The 20,549-nt window shown below is 38.8% G+C and overlaps 1 protein-coding gene across 4 annotated transcripts in view; it reads right to left on the bottom strand.

The window, feature by feature from the left end:
• The window catches only part of WDR48 (WD repeat domain 48), a 43,799-nt gene that overhangs the window by 10,271 nt on the left and 12,979 nt on the right, over window positions 1-20,549 (bottom strand). For all 4 annotated transcript variants that reach the window (XR_004029789.1, XR_004029788.1, XM_003256874.3 and 1 more), the window contains exons 3-14: window positions 19,639-19,717; window positions 18,897-18,979; window positions 18,652-18,781; window positions 16,657-16,745; window positions 15,761-15,862; window positions 10,978-11,202; window positions 8,726-8,800; window positions 7,704-7,806; window positions 6,451-6,548; window positions 2,001-2,108; window positions 1,526-1,622; window positions 793-888 (exon numbers count right to left, since the gene is read on the bottom strand). Coding sequence is in view for 2 of the 4 variants with exons in the window: in XM_003256874.3 (XP_003256922.1) it covers window positions 793-888; window positions 1,526-1,622; window positions 2,001-2,108; window positions 6,451-6,548; window positions 7,704-7,806; window positions 8,726-8,800; window positions 10,978-11,202; window positions 15,761-15,862; window positions 16,657-16,745; window positions 18,652-18,781; window positions 18,897-18,979; window positions 19,639-19,717 (1,285 nt within the window). In the remaining 2 variants the exon portion in view is untranslated. The remainder of the gene's footprint in view (window positions 1-792; window positions 889-1,525; window positions 1,623-2,000; window positions 2,109-6,450; window positions 6,549-7,703; window positions 7,807-8,725; window positions 8,801-10,977; window positions 11,203-15,760; window positions 15,863-16,656; window positions 16,746-18,651; window positions 18,782-18,896; window positions 18,980-19,638; window positions 19,718-20,549) is intronic.

A 20,549-nucleotide genomic window follows, 5' to 3' on the forward strand; every position in this document is an offset into this window, starting at 1 on the left:
AGGTACTCGCCATTGTTGCTCACTCCTGGTGGCCAGCAGAGAATCTTCAGCAGAGTAAGCCTCAGTCAATGGGACTCAATGATTCCTCAACCAGCTGTAGGTTACACATGAGGATGTGAAATTCTGAGTTCTTGTTTCCCCTTCCTTTGATCAAACTGAGCCAAATGCATACATTCAAAACATGTTCTCCTCTGCTGCTCAGGGAATGTTAGTGACACTGCCTATGGCACACACACGTTTCAGATGTCCTCAGTGACATTAATTCTTTATACATGCTTGAGCATATGCCCTGTCACTTCTGAGTTGGAATTTGAATTTTTTTTTTTTGAAACAGAGTCAAAATCAGGTAGGCCACGAGACTAGGAAATACCAACATTTCAGCCCAACATGAAGAGTGACTATGCAATGACAAACCTGGCTTTCTGATGCAGCTAACTACCTAGCTTTGGAGGTTAATCCAAAAGATCAGAGGTACCTTGAAGAATATTTTGGAAATAAGTCTGTTAAGGTGCCTCATTTTAAGACAAAAGTCATCTGAATCTAAATACAGGGTATTTTATTTATTTTGAGCAGTCTCACTAAAAGCCATATTATAAGGTGGTCTGCTCTTTTGGAATCTCAGTCTCAGTTAGACTGGATGGATGTTCCTACTTTGAGATGTGGAAGAGAGGACAATAAATTGAGCACACCACAAATATTTTAGCTAACGGTTTAAGTAAGTACCTTTTAGCAAGTACCTTTTAAGTAAGTACCTCTAACTTTTTATGCAACTATCTGAATATAAAAACTAACCATGGTTTACTTCATTTTCCTCTTCATCCATTGGATTCACATGTGTTCTAGGCCAATATTCCAGGAGTGCTTGGAGTAAAAGTCCTCCTAAATTCACTGCAAAAAAGTTAATGAAAAAGAGATAAAATGAAAAAGCGAGTTAATTGGCTTTAACCTAAAAATAGAATAAAAATTGTAAGTTTGTACATATTCTGATGTTAAATTCTTAACCCAATGCCAATGATGTCTAAAATCAAGACTTTAGTCATTTTGCCGATCTCCGCTCTGTCGCCCAGGCTGGAGTGCAGTGGCGCGATCTCGGCTCATTGCAGGCTCCACCTCCCAGGTTCACGCCATTCTCCTGCCTCAGCCTCCCGAGTAGCTGGGATTACAGGCACCTGCCACCACGCCTGGCTAATTTTTTGTATTTTTAGTAGAGACGGAGTTTCACTGTGTTAGCCAGGATGGTCTCGATCCCCTGACCTCGTGATCCACCCATCTCGGCCTCCCAAAGTGCTGAGATTACAGGTGTGAGCCACTGCGCCCAGCCGAGAATCAGATTCTTTAAAGGGCTATTTCCATATGAAATTACTAAAATGATTTGTATACATTAGGTATTTGTACATACCACATTTTTAGGACATAGTCAACAAAATATAGAGAACTTTTACAAAGATAAGTACTTAGCAAAAAACAGCTCATATTCATCTTCTCTTTAGAAGGGAGGAAAAAAATGAAGGACACTTAAACTCACATTTTGGATCTGATCCATCAGGGCTGCTGAAACCAGCATCTTTTGCAGAAACCCAGGCAGCAAAACAATCACTTTCATCCAAAGTAATAGTTAACATCTATCAAAAGAAAAAACTTGGTGGCATTCCATTTGAATATATTCTCCAAACAAGTCTCTAAACCTTCATTTATTTGTACTATTTGACTAAAGTGCTAAGTCATAAATTCAGGAACCAAAATGTGTTTTGTGTGATTCAGTGCAACGACACAATTTAGTTTCCTGGGATACCAAAGGCATTTTGTAACTTTTTAATTTTTTTCTTTTTTAATATAAATATTTTTAATTTTTTTTATTCCGTTTTGCATTTTAAGTTTTAACACAAATTTTTTTTTCTTTCACACCTAAAAACACAGGACTCTGTAACTAATAGTAATTATAAGCTATAATGAAAATCCTCAATTATCCCAAATTATACAAGTATCAATTGCTAACTTACCCCTGTTTTTAAGTCTACTGAGAACCAATTTGGCACATACACCATTTTAAATCTTTTCTTAATTTCATCTTCAAAATCCACTTTGCCCAGATCTTCAACTTTACATGCCTACACATCAAAAGAAAGTATAATGATCAATATTAAGTGAATTCACTTGATTCTGACTTTGCTATTCAAAATTTTACATATTTTCATATGTGTCTAAGTGAAACAGTCTAAAATACATTTCAAAAAGAATGTGGTCCTTTTTAAAAATAACAATCTGCTGCTATAAAAAATTTAAATTAAAAAAGCACAAAATATTATTTGGGAAGAAACTGTATTTAATTGTGCTGATATTGATATAATATACCACCTCATCTTAACAGCAACGTGGCTCTTTCGAGGGTCCCAGTTGTTGGCCATCTTATCAAAGGGGGACTGCTTATTTTCCCACATCCCATTGCTCCTTGATGCTACATGGAGACCATTACTCTACCATCTCCATGTAAAAACTTATTTCTCTGAGGCCCATGTCATTTAGTAGCAGTCAACTGTACACCTTTCCTTCACTGCCATCTAGCAACCTGCCACTCTCCCTCATTTACTGGAGACTTGAGCCCTGGGCTCACCGTCTTGCAGTCCATCTCAATTAAATCTCTCTTCTACCTTTGACCTTGCCACCTTCCCCATTACCCTCAGCACATGACTCTGATTCCTTTTTCTCAAAACAAAGAGAAACCTTGACAGAATCCCCTTAACTTTCTCTATCATTCTCCCTGGTGCAAGGAAAATGGTGTCCCTTCTGACTGTGCTCCGGTCCCCCTCACCTCTTGCTTCTTGGGATGACCTTGTATTGTCATCTACCCATGAATGTCTCTATTGGCTTCTCCCCAGGAGCAATGAAATATGCTCAAATTTCTTACATCTGAAAAATACCCAAATATCCCAACAAACCAAACAAAATCAAAAGCTTCCTTTGACCCTCTGACTCCTACATCTTCTCCAGTTTCTGCCTCTTCCTGCCTACCCCTCCAATCAAATTTCTTCAAAGATTATCCAGTCAAATTTTCTGTTTCTTCACCTTCAAATCACTATTCAACTCACTCTACCTGGCTTTTGCCCTTAAGACTCTACCCAGAGGCCACCCTCTTTATTTAAATCCATGTGCATGTTACAGTCACATCTTAAATCAACTCACAGCAGGTTAATGCCACTAACCACAAGCTCCTTCCTGAAACACTCAATTAGTTCTTGAGCTGCCATTGGCTCTTCGTTTTCTTACTCCCCTGCAACTTTTTAAAATTGTATATTATTGTGGCTTCCTCTTTTCCCAACATCCCTGAAAGACTGATGACTTAAGTTTCTTCTCAGTCTACGTATGTCCCTTGGAAACTCTGACATTTCCTATGACATCAGTTGTAATCCACAAGCTGATGACTGCTGAGCCTTTATCTCCAGCCCAGTTCTTTAACTGTGCATGAGACTGTACAGCTGTCTGTCCACCAAACACCTCTATTCAGATATCCCACAGAAACTCAAATTCAACATCTTTCTCAGCATGTCCTTTTCTCCTGATAACCTGTTTTTCAGCTTACATTCCCTACATCACTTCCATTCACCAAACTGGACAATCAAGAAACCTGGGACTCATTCTTGCTTTTTCCTTTCCTCATACTCCTTTCATTAAAGTATCACTCCTGTGGCCAGGCACGGTTGCTCATGCCGGTAATCTCAGCACTGTGGGAGGCCAAGGCGGGCGGATCACCAGGCCAGGAGATCGAGACCATCCTGGCCAACATGGAGAAACCCCGTCTCTACTAAAAATACAAAAATTAGCCCGATGTGGTGGTGCATGCCTGTGATCCCAGCTACTCGGGAGGCTGAGGCAAGAGAATCGCTTGAACCAGGGAGTTGGAGGTTGCAGTTAGCTGAGGTCGCACCACTGCACTCCAGCCTGGGCAACAGAATGAGACTCCATATCAAAAAAAAAAAAAAGTATCACTCTTGTTCACAGGCCTAAATATTTTCCTAATCATTCTATTTTTTCCATCCCCCTTGTTCCCACCCTAGTCTAGACAAATAATCACCTTTCATCTGCATTAGTGCAACAGCCTCCTATTATGTACCAGACACTGTGCTTCTCGACATCACCAATAATAGGCACCCCCAACATTTTAGGAATGAAGAAACCATTTTACAGATGTTCCCTAGCATATTCCGTAGATCACCTGGTGAGTATTTGGCACAGCCAAGGTTAGAATGTAGCTCTGTCCAACCCCCAAGCCAATGTTCCTAAAAAACTCCTGACTGTCCCACACTGTTTAGCCATGTCTATTACACCAGATCATTTGATATCAAAACTTCAAGGTCTAGATATGGGAAGCTGCTAGGTACACAGAAATGCCAATCATGATGTATGCTGGCCCCATCTAAGTAGAAGGACCTCCCATTCAGACAGCAGGACTCTACCCAGGCCTCAGTTAACTAGACCAACAGTGGGCAACAGACCCATATACAGAAAACTGATAAGTCAACTCTCAAAGAGTAGCTGGCCTGATCAGATTCTCTTGGGTATTCTGGAGACAATTAGGTCCTGGGCAGCATGAGGTGAAGTCCAGCCATAAGACAGAGTTAGGGACACATTTGTGGTACAGTATCAAAGTGAAGAATCAACAATTTCTGCTGATGAGTTCCTTAGGGCTGTTCTGGATCCTGCCAGTCCCCAAGAGAACCCTCTCCGAAATCAATGTGCATTTCTACCCCCACCCCCAACAGGCATCTCTCTATTGTAGAGAAAAACTAATCAGATTTTTGAAGCTTGCTGCAACTAAACTTTCTACTCAAAGAACTAAAGCCTCTCATTCTGAAGCAATGCTCACCAAACAACTGTTTCATAATGGATTTCCCACACAGATGTCCCACAGGGAGGAAAAATGGTAGTCAAGCCAAGGTTTCTGTTCAGTGACAGTCCCTTTTTCCTAGCAAGAAACTTGCCTGTCTTATTCTTTAGATCATTAAGTGAATCTCTTTTCTTTATAACCAGGAGCTTAACCAAAATACCAGCTCTTTTCAATTCTTCCTTTATAATAAGCTCAACATCTGTCTCATCCTTTATTTTTATTTAATTTATTTAACCTTTCCTATGGTGCTCATGTCTCTTCCTTTAGATCTCCAATCATGATGTCTTCCAGCTTTCAGTTTCCCATTACATACACTAACAACTACTGCCCTCAACATGAGATTTTCCTGCTCTAAAATTATCTAAGGTTCTTCTAGGAGTACAAAAGAAAGGCCAACTTTGGGTCCTGCAGCTTAAGGCTCTTTGGGAAATGACCTAAATGTCACTTTTCAACCTTAAACCCGTTACTTCCTTATATTTACTCTGGTCTCCAAATAAACAAAACTGCTCCCCGTACCCCAAATAAGCACATACCATCCTTCTTCTGTGCCTCTGCCATTCATTTCCTTTTCCTGAAATGCTCTTCCTCCTACCCCCATTATGCATCTACTGGAAACCTTTAAGTCCTTGTTCAAATGATTTCTCCACCACGAAGCTCTCCTGACTTCCCTCATCCATAAGCTATCCTGAAATCTGTTCCTTCTTTATCTATAAGGTTTTCCCATTCCACTTGTCCCTCCTACCAAAGGGGATCAAGGTAAAGACTTTTTCATCATTTATGACCCTCAAGCATGGTTCTTTGCACATGACAGTCATTCGATTTAGGAAGTATCTGTTGAACAAATGAACAAGTATACCAACAACACTAAGAGAGAGACTGGTCAGAATGATAAAAGTAGACTAACTTTTTAATCTGCCTACAAATGCTTCACTGCTATTTGGAATGTGATTGAATAGCTTCATGCATTTCAACTGTCCCAGAGGGAGTTACTGTAACATGACCCAGAGTTTAACTAATGCTCACAGTGATGTCTATAAATCCTAAGAAACAGCCAACGTTATTGTGTGCACTCCAGTGTGTCTCATCTAGGGTGATTTTACATCATTCTTCCTCCCTCCAAACATCTGGCAACGTGTGAAGACACTTGTGGTTGCCACACCTGGGGGGGAGGGAGGGGTACTACTGGCAACTAGTGGGTGGAGGCTAGAGATGTTCTAAACATCCTACAATGCATAGAATAGCCCCCTACCTGCACTCCCCTCCTCCGAATAATTATCTGGTTTAAGATGTCAACAGTGACAAGGATGAGACTTTTAAGATAAGGCAGCATATAAGATTGTCTGCAATACACTAACCAGAGAAAATGATTCCATTTAAACAGTTTATTTACTTAAAAAGATGAACCATGATCTTATCTAATATTCATATAAGAAAGTATATACCACCCCATAAAGTATTACTGCAATTACATCTTAATTTATATTTATTATCTTATCACATACAAAAAATAAAAAATAAAGGGGGTACACAATCTAACAACCTGTATTTAGCCCAAAAAAAATACTCACCTTTAATACATCCCAATATGCCACATTATTATTGGTATCTTTGGTTAATATATGTCTCTTATCATTAAGAATGTGGCACTGAATAATACTAGCACCCCCTAATGGGAAAAAAAAAAACACAATTGGTAAAACAATCCTTCTACATTTAAATTCATGGTGTGGTAACAATTGTTAACCGGTATGTAACAGGAACACAAACTGTACTAACTACCAGAAAGGAAAAGGCAACAAAAGACTATATAATTATATCTAAAGCAATTCAAGTCCCATAAATTATTTATGTCCATTTATAAACATTCAAAGAAAAACTGTCTGATTTTAATAATACATTGTGGATTAAAGGGCTCTTCATGTCAAGGGGGTACTAGTGGAAAATTATTGAGAGACAACAGCTTTATACACTGGAAAAAGTCAAAATGATGACAGGAAATCTCTGTATTAGTCTCATTTTGCATTAACTTTTGCTTCCCATCTTTTGCTTCCTGAATGAATATTCTAAAGGTTTAACAGCATGAACAAATGAATGTGCCATACAAAATTCTAATCCCAAACTCTGACATTAAACATATGCTGCTTTTTTGCCATAATCAGCAGCAGCATGTAGAATTTGAGGATCATATCTGTCCTTTTCTGCCTCATACCTAAGTACAATATTAAATCCTATGTATTTTATGAAGTGGTTACTGGCTTTATCATGGCTATTCTGATGTTAGGCAAATAAACTGACTCAAGAAAGTCCACTTTAAAAGTCACTAACAGTATTTTTTAAAATAACTTTTTCTGGCTGGGCGTGGTGGCTCATGCCCATAATCCCACGGAGGCTAAGGTGGGCAGATCATTTGAGGTCAGGAGTTCGAGACCAGCCTGGTCAACAAGATGAAACCCCATCTCTACTAAAAATATAAAAAGTAGCTGGGTGTGATAGCTCACACCTGTAATTCCAGCTGCTCGGGAGGATGAGGCAAGATAATGGCTTGAACCCAGGAGGCAGGGGTTGCAGTGAGCCAAGATCCCTTCACTGCAGTCCAGCCTGGGTGACAGAGCAAGACTCCATCTCAAAAAAACAAAACAAAACAAAAAAGCAAGAAAACAAAACAAAAAAACCTTTTCCTTATATTAAAAATAAACCAATGTATTATCTTTTGTTTACATCAGAATTATATTTAAACAAAGGTCATTGTCTTGATTTTCGTCAATCTCTAAGTAACTATCGCTAACTTCAATAAAGGGTACAGTACCTTCCATTTTCTTACCTTTAATAACCTGGTCAGGTTGTGTACAAAGAGGTGTTATAGGATTTGTACAGTCATTGTCATAATCTCCAGAGGCTCTAAAATTATGAATTCCTTTCAAAGTCTAAAATAACAAAATTTGTTACTTGATCATTTTATGCTCTACAAGCTTTGCCAGCCTGTTTAAAGTGGCAAGAAAAATAAAGTCAAAAAACAAACAAGAAAACCTCAACAACCACTACATCAACCGAAAAATATTTGGTCACAATGCAATTATCTATCATCGTTTAAAAAGAAACAAATTTTAAGAAGGGAATATTGTCTTTGGGAGAGAAAACTATGCATGAAAGCAGGAGTGCTCTTCCAGGTAAAATTATATTGGTCATAAGTTGGCATGATGAAATTAACACAAGATATACAACATTTAAAAAATAAGTACACAGAAAGAACACTTGACCTGCATGTCAACAGGAATAAATGCAAACACTTTCTCTTTTGTTACCTACAGATAGTCTGGTAAGCAAGAAAACTTGTCTTTTTAAATTAAGATTTAAGAATTAACAGTGCACTTTGGATGACTTCTGTTTATCCTCTATCTCTATCCCTGTTCTTCATGCTGAGGAAAAAGAAAACTAATTTGAAAGCACAATTTTCTGCTTTCTCTTATGTTTAAACAAATTTGAATCCTGGTGAGTTTCCCTGCCTTGTTGGTACTTGGGCTGCCTATCTTCAAATGTAGCTTCATGAGGTCAGAAGATGTACTAAGACTTACTGGTTTTATCAGGCAACAGTGTCTATTCTAAGGACATGGAACATGTATCTTGGCTCCGGACAAAGAAGTCAGAATAGTCATTTTGACTATTATCTTAATTTTAGTATGATCTTTAGGATTCTACCTACATTCACAGGGCTTTCAGGTTTTTGCCCCTGCCCAAAAGCATGCTAGAGTTAGGGCCACACTGAGCATTTGCAACTGGTGTCTATGGGTCTATGATAACAAAATACATGTTTATAAACCTTTGCCAGGTTAATAGCTCACTTACCCATTTATTTACTGTAGACTTAGTTGTTGCAACCCAAATTGCAGGAGGAGGATCAGCTGATCTATCAAGCTCCATCTGAAAACAAAGCACAAAAATATTGCTTTGTGGAATGTCAACTCTTCTGAACTGCCAGCACTAGATACGTTATTAGTATCAACTCCTTCATTCAACAATTGTGTGTGACTATACCTGGGCATGTGTGAAAAACTAACGATGCACAGAAAAATGAGAGAGTCTTTTTCTTTGCTAAATAAATTCATAGCCCTATAAAAGTGTAATGGGGTAATTTCTCACCTAAAACAGTGGCTAATAATTTTAAGTGTGGTCAATTTGAGGGACTTGAATGGATACAGTCAAAAGGATAGAATTTCCATAATTTTCTCTTCTTGTTACTCCAGTTTTTATGTTTCTTTAGTAACAAGGAAATACATTTCTTTTTACTTTGAAAATGTCTGAAGTAAAAAACATCCTAACAACATAGTAAAAGTGAAAATAACCCTCGCCTAAGGACGGGACACCTGGGAATAGCTTACTGTATATTCTTCTGTATGTAAAATACTGCACATATAAGAATATGTTTATGTGCATGTATATATTACACAAGCGGAATCACTCTACATTCATCCACTATTCTTCCCACATCAGGAAACTGCAGGTTTGCAGTGGTGGGAACAGGGCAGGACTCCTAGCTAGCAGCAATCCTCCTCAGTTCAAGACGATATTCCTTATAACATATAATTATGTTTGTGCCAAGTTCTTTCAGTCTTTTCCCCACAGCCAACATTCTGGCAAGAGATCCAGGCAGCTGCAGAACTCATAATGCAGAGTGTCTCCTCCAAGCTTGTCTCCCCATCACATCAGCCTGCTGCCTGCACGCATGTTGTATATGTATGATTATTAATTCAGCTCTGACTCCTTGCTTCTCTAAAGGATTACTGGTTCGGTCCATTAGGATATGCCATCTATTTTAAAGAACTGTATTTGGCCAGTTTTGTCTGAATTCTTAGACTGCAGACATCCTCCCAACCGTTCCATTTGACCTCCATTCCTCTTTTCAGCCCTTCCTCCTACACAACAGTCTGAGGTTTCAGATGTCACTTAGTTTCGTAGAGAATGGGTATCTGCAGTTCTGTTTCTCATTTTCCTTTTAGGTGATTTCTGAGAAAAAGGAGTAGTAGTATTTTTCTGCCTCCATTTTAAAACTTGGAAACTTCCAGCCAGGTGTGGTGGCTCACGCCTGTAATCCCAGCACTTTGGGAGGCCGAGGTGGGTGGATCACCAGGTCAGGAGATAGATACCATTCTGGCTAATATGGCGAAACTCCGTCTCTACTAAAAAAACAACAAAAAAAATTAGCTGGGCATGGTGGTGGGCGCCTGTAGTCCCAGCTACTCGGGAGGCCGAGGCAGGAGAATGGCATTAACCTGGGAGGCAGAGCTTGCAGTGAGCTGAGATCACACCACTGCACTCCAACCTGGGCAACAGAGCGAGACTCCGTCTCAAAAGGAAAAAAAATTTTTGGAAACTTCCTCATTGTTGTTTTAAAGTGAAATTCTGTGACTATCGGTGAGGTTGAACATGTTGACTGGCCATTTTTCAGTCTAGGCTTCACTTTCAGCAGGTGTCCATATGGATGGCCTCCAAAGACTTCCTCAAGAATCCTTTGACCCACATGGCAGATCCTGATGGTCAGGGCTGCTCTGAGGCAGTAGTGGTTTAGAGTATGAAGCAGCCTGCTCCCTCTTCTTTCAGGAGAGTACTCTTCCACTTCCTTACTCCTGAGACCATGGACACATTTCCTGACCTTCCTCTGCTTTGTCGTCTGCTCACAGATAACCTTAATTCCTCATATTTCTCTTCCTAAGGACTGCTCAGGAAAGCCAGGCAAGCTCAGGAGCAAGTATGAGACAATTTCACTACAATTCATCAGTGGGAGAGCCATGCATCACTGATGTACCAAGAAGTCACACTTTCTTCTACAGGCGACTTATAAAACTGTTAAAAAAAAAAAAAAAGCAAAACACAAAAGTGCCCTAGAACTGACCCAGAGTATCTCATACTGACACTCTTCCATCCAGACAGATGCCTACTCTTCCTTATCCTGTTGAGTTCTGCTCATGATGGAATATCTTTTTTACAAACCTTCCCCCCAACCCCGCAGTTGAGTCATGTTTTAATATAGCTTTTGCTCTGTTTGGCTAACACATGTAACAACCTTAATTATAAAACTAAAATATTAACATATGACATACCTTGAGAACTGGTGCTTTTTCTTCACAAATTAGCACCCGAATGTCAGGGTTTCTTAGGTCTGTACAATAAATCTTCCTGTCCCTTCCACCAGAATACACATGTGTGAAGGCATCATTGACTTGCAGCGCCCAAACACCTTCATCATGGACTCGGTATGTTGCTATACATCTCTGCTGGCCAAGGGACCAAAGGCGAATTGTCCCATCAGAACTGCCTGAAAGGCACTGCAAACAAGAAAGGTAAAGTTAGAACTTGCCACAAAGTTCCTGCTTTCTTGTGCTTTGCACTTGACTTCTCCCGAGTCCACATTGTCAAACACACAACTCTAATAACCTGTGTTTCTGCCTCTGATAAAGGCTTGACAACCATGTACCACAGGCTAAAGTGACCAAATTCACGTAATTTTGGGAAAATTACTTATTTTTCCCAAATATGTAATTAGGGTAGTTTTGTTGATCAATTCACTAATCTGTAAGTAAAAGTTTCTTTTCTCCTCATCTCTTTTTCCTAAATAAGTAGTTATGGTTGTTTTGTTGATCAATTCACTCATGTAAATACACTAGGCTGTTGGTGGTAATTTTACATTTAGTCTATAGTTGCCAATAAGGAAAATGGATAGAAGAGAAACTAGATGAATGATACCTATTAATTATGCTTAGAGATACTCCAGCAGGAGAAATCTCTGAGCAGAACTGCCTTTGTCCTCTCTACCTGGCCACTTGTTGATTTCTGGTCAATCCTGTAGACAAGCCCTATTCGCATTATCTACTACCAAGGGAGACAGAATTTGAAAGCAGTGGAAACGAAGGCAGCAGTCTGCACTAGGCCCATGGGTCTCAAAGTGTGGTCCCAGCAGCATCAGCGTCCCCTGGGAACTTGTTAAAATCTAAATTATTGGGTCTCATTCAGAGCTAACAAGGCAGAAACTCTGTTGGAACCCAGCAATTGGTGCTTTAACAGGCTTTCCAGGTGATTCTGATGTTCACTATGTTTGACAAACACTGCACTAGGCCAGCAAGCCTTTTGAAGCCCTGGGTTACACCTCTGTCTCATGGCTCTGGATTCCTGATGAGACCAGGTCTCTTGGATTCTACTGACGGGAGTCAGAAACAAAATCTAGTCTCAGGCTTACCATTCACTCTTTGTGTTGGACACTTTCCATATGAGCCTCAAGTGAGTTAACACTGGCAATTCTGACAATTTCTGATGGCTCAAGAGAGTCAACTACATAGAAGCTGCTGGCACACAAATTAGGGCTGAGCACACTGTGAGTGTGCTCAGGCGGAAAAAGACTGAATTAGACACCCTGAATCCACACTCAGCATGTTACTGTGGTGACTTGCAGAAGAGTATAAAAACTTGATTTCCTTAGGAAAAAGAATGGCCCGGAGGAAAAAGCAATTGCTGGTGCTGGAGTATGAAGTTAAGTAAGCAAAGAGCTTCAAAGAAGGAAAGACAGTTGTGGGCTTGGAGATTTGGAAGTTGCCCAAATACATGAGGCCTTCAGGAATAAAAATTTACTGGCCTGCCCCATGACTTTAAGGGCCCTTGAGAACTCTAAGCATGTTTAATTAAATGAACACATACTGGGAAACTCCCCCACAAGATGCCAGGAGCATCAGTAGTTTAATAATCTATTCCAGCTAGTTTACAAGGGAACCAAAAAACTAACCAATAAAGCAACCATCAGGAGCAAAGTTAAAGCAAATCTGCAACATATGTGAGTCAGAAATGTGGCAATCTGATGGTGTAGGGGCCAAGGAGGGGCTCCCCATTCCAGGAAGAGGTGTTATTCTGATGTGGCAAAGCTTTTAGTAAAGCTTTGATCCCTCAGATCCTAGACTATGCATCTACAGAGTAAGATTTGACAACTTAAAGAGGATAAGGAAAGTAAGATATGATGGGTTAGAAGTCCTCGTGGCCTGGGGCAACTTGTAACAGGAAAGGATAAGTCCCAAACTAAGGGTGCACAGTTGGAAGCAGATAAGGAAACACAGTTGTATCAACCCCGATATAGAACGCCAAGTAATCTCTGATGGTAATCAGTATTCTAAGACTACAGAAAAGCAGGTCCCCCAACAAAGCCACCACTTTAAAAGTATTATGTTGGCCAACTTCTTTGCAGCATTTGGTAGTATGATTAAAGGATGTCCTGTTTTACAGGAATTCTAGTGCCTGAGATCTTGTAGGAGCTAGAGGAGTCATCAAAACATTTCCACTGCCTCCATCCTTCCACTAGAAAAACATAGATAAACATGAAGATGTTCATTATGAGGTAACTCCTGGGACTAGGACAGAATGTCCTTCAATGATTCTGCTAAATCAGATGCAGTGGAATAGAGTCTGTAGCCCTAATCAGGTGCTCTTTGTTTCTGCCAATGAAGATAGGAAGTACTAGTGTACTGAGGCCAAGTTGCTGCTGACCAACAGGAGTGTTCCCAGGATGGTCACTAACACACAATCTCAAGTGCCAACAGAGATCAGCCAAGTGGACGAGGTAAGTTGGGGCAATAAGTGGCCTAATGCTCTGAGACCCTCAGACCCATAAGCTAGGATCAGCAGACTTATATTACCAAAAGAACCCTGTGAGTGATATACAAGGACATGACTGACTCAAATCAAGATGGCAGGTTGTCCCAGCTCCTCAAGCAATGAATTGCCTAAGTAAAAGGAATAAAAAGATAGGTGGCTCTGCCCAATAATGTTAGCACCAATCAAAGCGACTGCAATGCTGATCTCTTTACAGGCAGAACTCCCTTAGGGAGAACCTCAAATAAATTTGGTAAATAAGAATCTTATTCTACAACAAAAGAATCAGGCAACAGGCAGATATTCATGGGATTCGTTGGCCTATAAGATATGTATCTTACTGCCAGTTCCTGACGTACAAAGCCACCAGATACCCTATATTACAAGCTCACAGGGCAATTTAGCAGGATGCAATATAAACTTTGGCCCAGTAACTGATAACCACCTCTTCCATATTACAAGAATTCAAGAATTTGTAAGTAGAAGTTTCTTTTTTCCTCACCTCATTTTTCCAAATAATTATAGTTTTTTGTTGGTCAATTCATTAATCATTAAGAGTTTCTTTTTTTCTCATCTCTTTTTCCCAAATAAGCAGTTGTTATAGTTTCTCTGTTGATCAATTCACTAACGTAAATATGCTTGGTTGTTGGTGATAATTTTATATTTAGTCCATAGTTGCCAATAAGGAAAATGGATGGAAGAGAAACTAGATGAAGAATGATACCTATCAAGTTTGCACTCTGAGACTAACAGGCAGTTTTTAAAGTAGAACCACAATATTTCTTCTGCTTACAATGACTGTAGCTGACTTCAGATGAAGTGAATTTCTAACTGTACACGTGATACTTATATCATCTTTTACAGAAGCACATTCATAATTGCATAGATAGGAAACAAGAGACGGAGCAGACAGGTAGAGCTTTAGAAGGTCTGCTAGGCCCACAGCCCCCTTCTGGAAACCATGAAGATGATATGATCCTGCCCAATCCTGGCAAAGCTAACTGAAGAGACACGGGCAACCATCTCAAGTGCAGCCTTGCAGCTACACTGCAAAACAGTGAGGGGCTGACTGCACTGGGCTTCTTACACTCACGTGAAAATGAGGCTACAAAGGAACTTGAGAGCTCTAGGAAATGCCCTGGCTTACAGTTAAGAAAACACTTATTATTAACACATATATATATATGTACATATACACACACTCTCACCAACTATATAAACTATATATTATGATTCTCACTTTGCAGATAAGCAAATTAAGGACTAAAGTGAAATCCTATCCTCAAGGTCACACAGTACATCAAGATCCTTCACATCTCCAAATACCTCCATAGATATCTTTAAGTCTTTCTTCTCCTGGTTCTGAAAAATGATTTCCTTCCTTAGACTAGTTTCCAAACTTTCTGTTCATTTCTGGAGGCGATGGCTTCTCTGATTCACACCTAAAGCAATTTCTTAGACATGAAATTTTAGCAATTTCATGTCTAAAGTCTTAATTGCCACAGGAAAAGAAACTGATGGTGTTTCTCACCTCGTCATCTTTCTACTTGCCCTTTTCTAACCCTATCACACTCAATTCCAGTTATCTCTGACTTATCACTGCATTCTGAAAAAAAATGGCTGAGGGAGTCAAGGGTACATGGTAGACGTATGTCATACCCATAAAATGATGCTCAGTTTTTGTTTTTTATTATCTACATTGATGAAAAAGTATTTTCCATTGCTACAGAACAGAATTGTGATTTATAATTCACAAATTATGTGGCCAACAGAGCTAATGTATAACATTACCAAAATGTTTTTCTTTGAAATGTTCACTGTGGGCATTATGTTAGAAAACTAAATTTATCAACTATATGTACATAGTCAACTGACAAAATGTGCCCCTAAGTCAGACCCACTGTGAATAAACTTTCCACTTAATACACTGGCAAAAAGGATTTGATATCAAAGCTTCCTTTTGCTTTACACAGGTAACATTTTTAGTTATTTTAGCCTCTATGCACCATAAATGCATATACTCATCTGCATTAGAATTATTCTAGGGAAATTCTTTGTTTTGTTAAAAGTGATGCAAATAGAATAGTTTTTAAATGTAGCTTATATGTGCAATTTAGTATTTTAAAATTTTTTAATTAGACCACAATTTATAATAAGTGTGGCTTTCGGTTCAAATCAACCTATGCAATAGTATACAAAGTGCGGAAATTTCTAACAAGGTTATTAGGTAAACACTCAAATGAAGCTGCATACTTGCGTGCCATCTCTGTTTAATAGCAATGCCTTCACATTATCCGTGTGCCCTTTAAGCTTCATTAGTTTTGCACATGTTCTTGGATCCCACACCCTTAACACCTGTGAATTTTAATAAGAGTATTACACAAACTAAATATATCAGTATCAAATTTAAATAACAGACAACTCTCATAAGTCAAATGATAACCATTAAATTCTGAGAAGGCAATACTGCTTCTGCCAATGGACAAGAGCAGTAAGCCTCCCAGCCTCCCAACCTCAGGGAATTGGGCCTTTCAAACATCAAAAATGCACAGCCTCTTTATCTTGTCACTATACACACAACAGTTATAGTTGTACTCTTACTTATTCAAATAAAACCTTTTGTTTAGCACCCACTAGGCAAAACCACTGTCTATATATTTAATAATTACACAGATTAAATTATCTTGGTTTCTTTATTTTCTAATGTTCAAAACACCCTTTAAGCTCCCCCGATTGGGGCACGGTGGCTCTCATGCCTGTAATCTCAGCACTCTGGGAGGCTGAGGCAGGTGAATTGCTTGCACTAAGGAGTTGGAGGGGCAACATGGCGAAACCCTGTCTCTATCAAAAATATACAAAAATTAGTCAGATGGGACAAGGAGTGGCCTGATGCACGTGATGGTGTGTGCTTGGGGTCCCAGCTACTCAAGAGATTGAGGTGGAAGGATCGCTACAGCCTCAGCAGTCAAGGCTGCAGTGAGCCAGGATCATGATGCCACTGCACCCCAGCCTGGGTGACAGAGTGAGACCCAGCCTCTAAATAAATAAATATAAAGAAGCTAATCATAAAATATCTGCTTAAAAAATAGACAAGGTATGTGAAAAATAATTTTTTTTTTTAAATAAAGAAGAAATAAGCTCCTCCTTACCTTTTCAGTGGACCCTGATACAATGATTGTTCCCAGTTGATTCATGGCCAGGCTATAAATGGAATCTTTGTTTCCACTTAAAGAAGAAGCTATTGAGGATAAATGGAGCTAAATGTTAACGAGATCATCAGCTGTTTAGTAACTAGTCAGCAAAAACTGCAAGTTTAATTATTCAATTTAGAAAATCATCTTTATAAGTCCTCTAAGGAAAAGAAATCTACCTATTATGGAGATAATTCTAAACAGTATTATCAAAATTTATATATTTTCTGGATTTGAATATACACAAATGCTCAATATCTGATAAACTGCAGTGCCACTGAAAAGCTATCCGCTTAAATGACATGTTTAAAGCTATTCATGTGCCATAAATATGAAAAAAATGTTCAATTTCAGTATTTTTCAAACACAAATCATACCAAAAACACTGTTTCATACACCAAGACAAAAAACAAGGTAATACTTGATTCTAAAAAGAAAACAGTACAGTGGAACTCTCATATATTACTTATGTGAAGATAAATTGGTACAACCTTTCAGGAAAGAATTCAGACTATAGCAAAAATCATGTTCATACTCTCAGTATCACTGAAGTGAAAAAAGATGCATATGAAACTGTCCATATAGTATGATCCCAATTTTACAAACAAACATATTAAAAAGTTGAGTAAATGAGTTAATACATGTAGTGTTTAGAAAAATGTCTACTTGTAGCAAGTACTCAATAGATGTTAGCCATTATTAGTGTTATTTTTATTATTATGTATTAAAAAAAAGTGTGATATCCTCTCTAAACAACTCTAAGCAAGATATATCTATAGCAGAATCTGTATCCACTAAGCCTGGGCCCTGACCTTGTGACAACCTGCTTTTTTTTTTTTGCTTTGTTCCCTCCCATTAGTGTCTCTCTGAGGCAGGCCTTACAGCCAGACTTAAAACCTAATGATGTATCATGACAGCCCCAATAGGGACCAGCTGATGAATCAGAGATAATGTACAGGTGAAAAATCAAGAACAAGGGAAACAGAATGTTGAGACCTTCACATATTTCCTGGCAAAAAAGGCAAAACAACAATCAAGAGATTATAAACACAAGTCTCCCAACTTGCCCTTCTTGGCACATACTAGGCTATATTAGCAAAACCGTATTGTCTATGTCAATGTGAACACTCCACAGAGTCGTTATAAAATGGACCTATAATGTAGGGATCCAGAGAGTGCAGGCCCATGTCTTCAGTGTAGACTTTCCAGGTCAGGCCTAGCCAAAAATGTGCTTCTAACAGTCCCTTCTGAAACCTGGCCTAGAGGACTCTAGTAGATTGGGCCAAGCATGAAGCTCAATTTCAAATCTAGACTTGTATGAGCCTGACTTGGTAGTCTGAGATCTCTTAGCTGATGAAGCATCCATGCTGTGAACATCTCTGGATTGCCTCTAGAAGCACTCTACTGTTCTGGCTCTTCTGGAATTGCCTTGATTCCTCATGGCTGCTCTAAAAGGCAGAAAATTGGATAAACTGGCACTGGAAACCTTTTCTTTCTTTCTCTTGGGTATTTTTCATCTTGGCTATTAATTCAAAAGCTCTTAACACTTTAAAAAGTCAGAAAACCGCCTACTTTGTCAGATAATCACCACCTCCTTCAATAATACCTGCTGAGTGTAAGGATTTGGACCAGGGAATGCTGTGGGAGACATGAAGTAGTAAGACAGTCTCCTCTACCCTGCAGGGAGTTACATTTTAGCTACGGAGCTCAGACATGCACACGTACAAAAAATAACCAGGTTACACCTGGAGAAGTTACCATTTTTAGACTGCAGTGAGGAACTAGCTCCTTGTTGTTCAATCATACTCTTGGGGGCTAGAACGCTGTAGGTAGAAGCACTCTCAAAATATGAACCACTCTCTCAATGCAAACCTATCAAAAATGTTTTATAAACCATTCTTTATTTATGTTAACTTGGATCACTTTCAAAGAAGTTTCTTTTAAACACCTTACTTGTGACAGTGTTATTTGAGGCAGTCAATGCTGTTAGAGTATTCACATCCCAAAGGAATATTTGTCTGTCCAACCCAGCTGATGCTACTAGTTCTTTATCCTTGGCATATGCTAAGGCCTTTACGTAATCCTGTAATAGAACAGACATACTATGATCTATTCTGTAGATCAGTAATAAAACAAGCCACACAAAGTACTGAGATCCCAATATTACACTAAAGACACTGAGAACTGTATTGTTTTACCTTATGTGTCCTTAATGTTGACATGCAAAATCCCTTATGTGCATTCCATACTTTTACTGTTGTGTCAGAAGAAGCAGATATTACTAGAAGAAGCAAAGAATTAACAAACTCCTTAGTAGTATGACTTACAACTTTGAAAACATATCTTACAACAATGTAACATTATTTCAAACTAACATGTTCTCTCTCACACACACAAACATACCTAAAAGCTCTTTCTGGAATCTATTGTATATTGCTTCAATTTTTTTAAATCTCAAGACACATGTTCAAAGAAAAAAATACATTTTTAAAACAAGCAGTGCAAACATTTTTAATGTTCCAGTTGAAGGCTCAACTAATGTGATTGAGAAAAATTCCTGTAACTCAGACTGCAAAAACCAAGGAATGGATCTCACCAAAATAAGAACAAAAATAGGTATTAATAAGGCTAAAGGAAGAATACATATAGTATGAGTCTGTATACAGTTCAAATGAAGGCAAAACTACCCTTTGGTGTTCAGAAGACAGAAGAGCAGTTACCTTGGGGCAAGAGGGAATAACTGAAAGGGTGGCAAAGGGTGGCACAAGGGGGCTTCTAGTAATATTCTGTTTCTTCATTTGGGTATTCACTTTCTAAAATTGTGCTGAACTGCAATCTCGAAGTGTGTGTACTTTTCTGTATGTATGTTTCAATAAAAAAGCTTATATAAAAAAAGAAAAATATATCAGAAGCCCAATAATAATCCAAACAAATACTTACATGTTTTCCCATTACAACAGAGTACAATGTCATTTACCCAATCAGTATGGTGTTCCATAGATGCTATATACGGATCTTGCTGAAATTAAAAGAAAAATCCTGAGTTTATATGAGAGAATGAAATATATTACAAATGATAGATATGGTTAAATTCTTCAACTAATGTGACACACTGCTCTAGGCATTAAAACTAACACCTGAATTCTGAGTAGAATCTCACCAAATAGGTGATGCTTCCAGATAACAGATGTAAACAGTTTTGTTTCAGGACAGTTTTACTGAAAGCTTAGGTTTCCAGGATAAATACTTCATTTTTTTTTTTTTTTGCCTTGTGAAAGTGAAGGCAACAAGCTCTGGACTAGGCACTGTGTGTGACATAAAACCCTTTAAAAAGGGTTCACTAGAAAGGACAGGACTTGTAGGAATCTGCAGGCCGTGGGGATTTGAATGAGTGGTGGTGAAGGCTCAACAGCAGACAGCAGGGGCAGCAATGAGTCTGATCAGTGCGGTAAGGAGCCTCGTCTGAATGCAGAGGGAGATAAACACTTCTGCTTTCAGCTTCCCACTGTTGGGTTCACCCTCTGAATTAAATTTTCCTCATGGTACCTACAGGCCTTCAGAGATGAAATGAAACCCAACAGCTGAGAAAGGACAACCTGTGTCACCATTTCAATTAGGTAATTCGAGATTCTACTTCTCTTACCTGGCTTAATAACCAGGAGAGGCCTTTTAAAGAACAGTATTTAGTTACATCCTACACCTAAAACAGGCAAGTTTGAGATACTTTATGGGCAAACAGAACAGCTCTGTATGAGTCTGTTTGACAAATAATACTATTCAATCTTGTCATAAAAGGAAGACCAGAAAAAAGATGTTTGGGGCAAGACAGGCAGATTTCCAGATTCTTCAGG

Source organism: Nomascus leucogenys, chromosome 4, assembly GCF_006542625.1.
Source record: "Nomascus leucogenys isolate Asia chromosome 4, Asia_NLE_v1, whole genome shotgun sequence".
NCBI lineage: Eukaryota > Metazoa > Chordata > Mammalia > Primates > Hylobatidae > Nomascus > Nomascus leucogenys.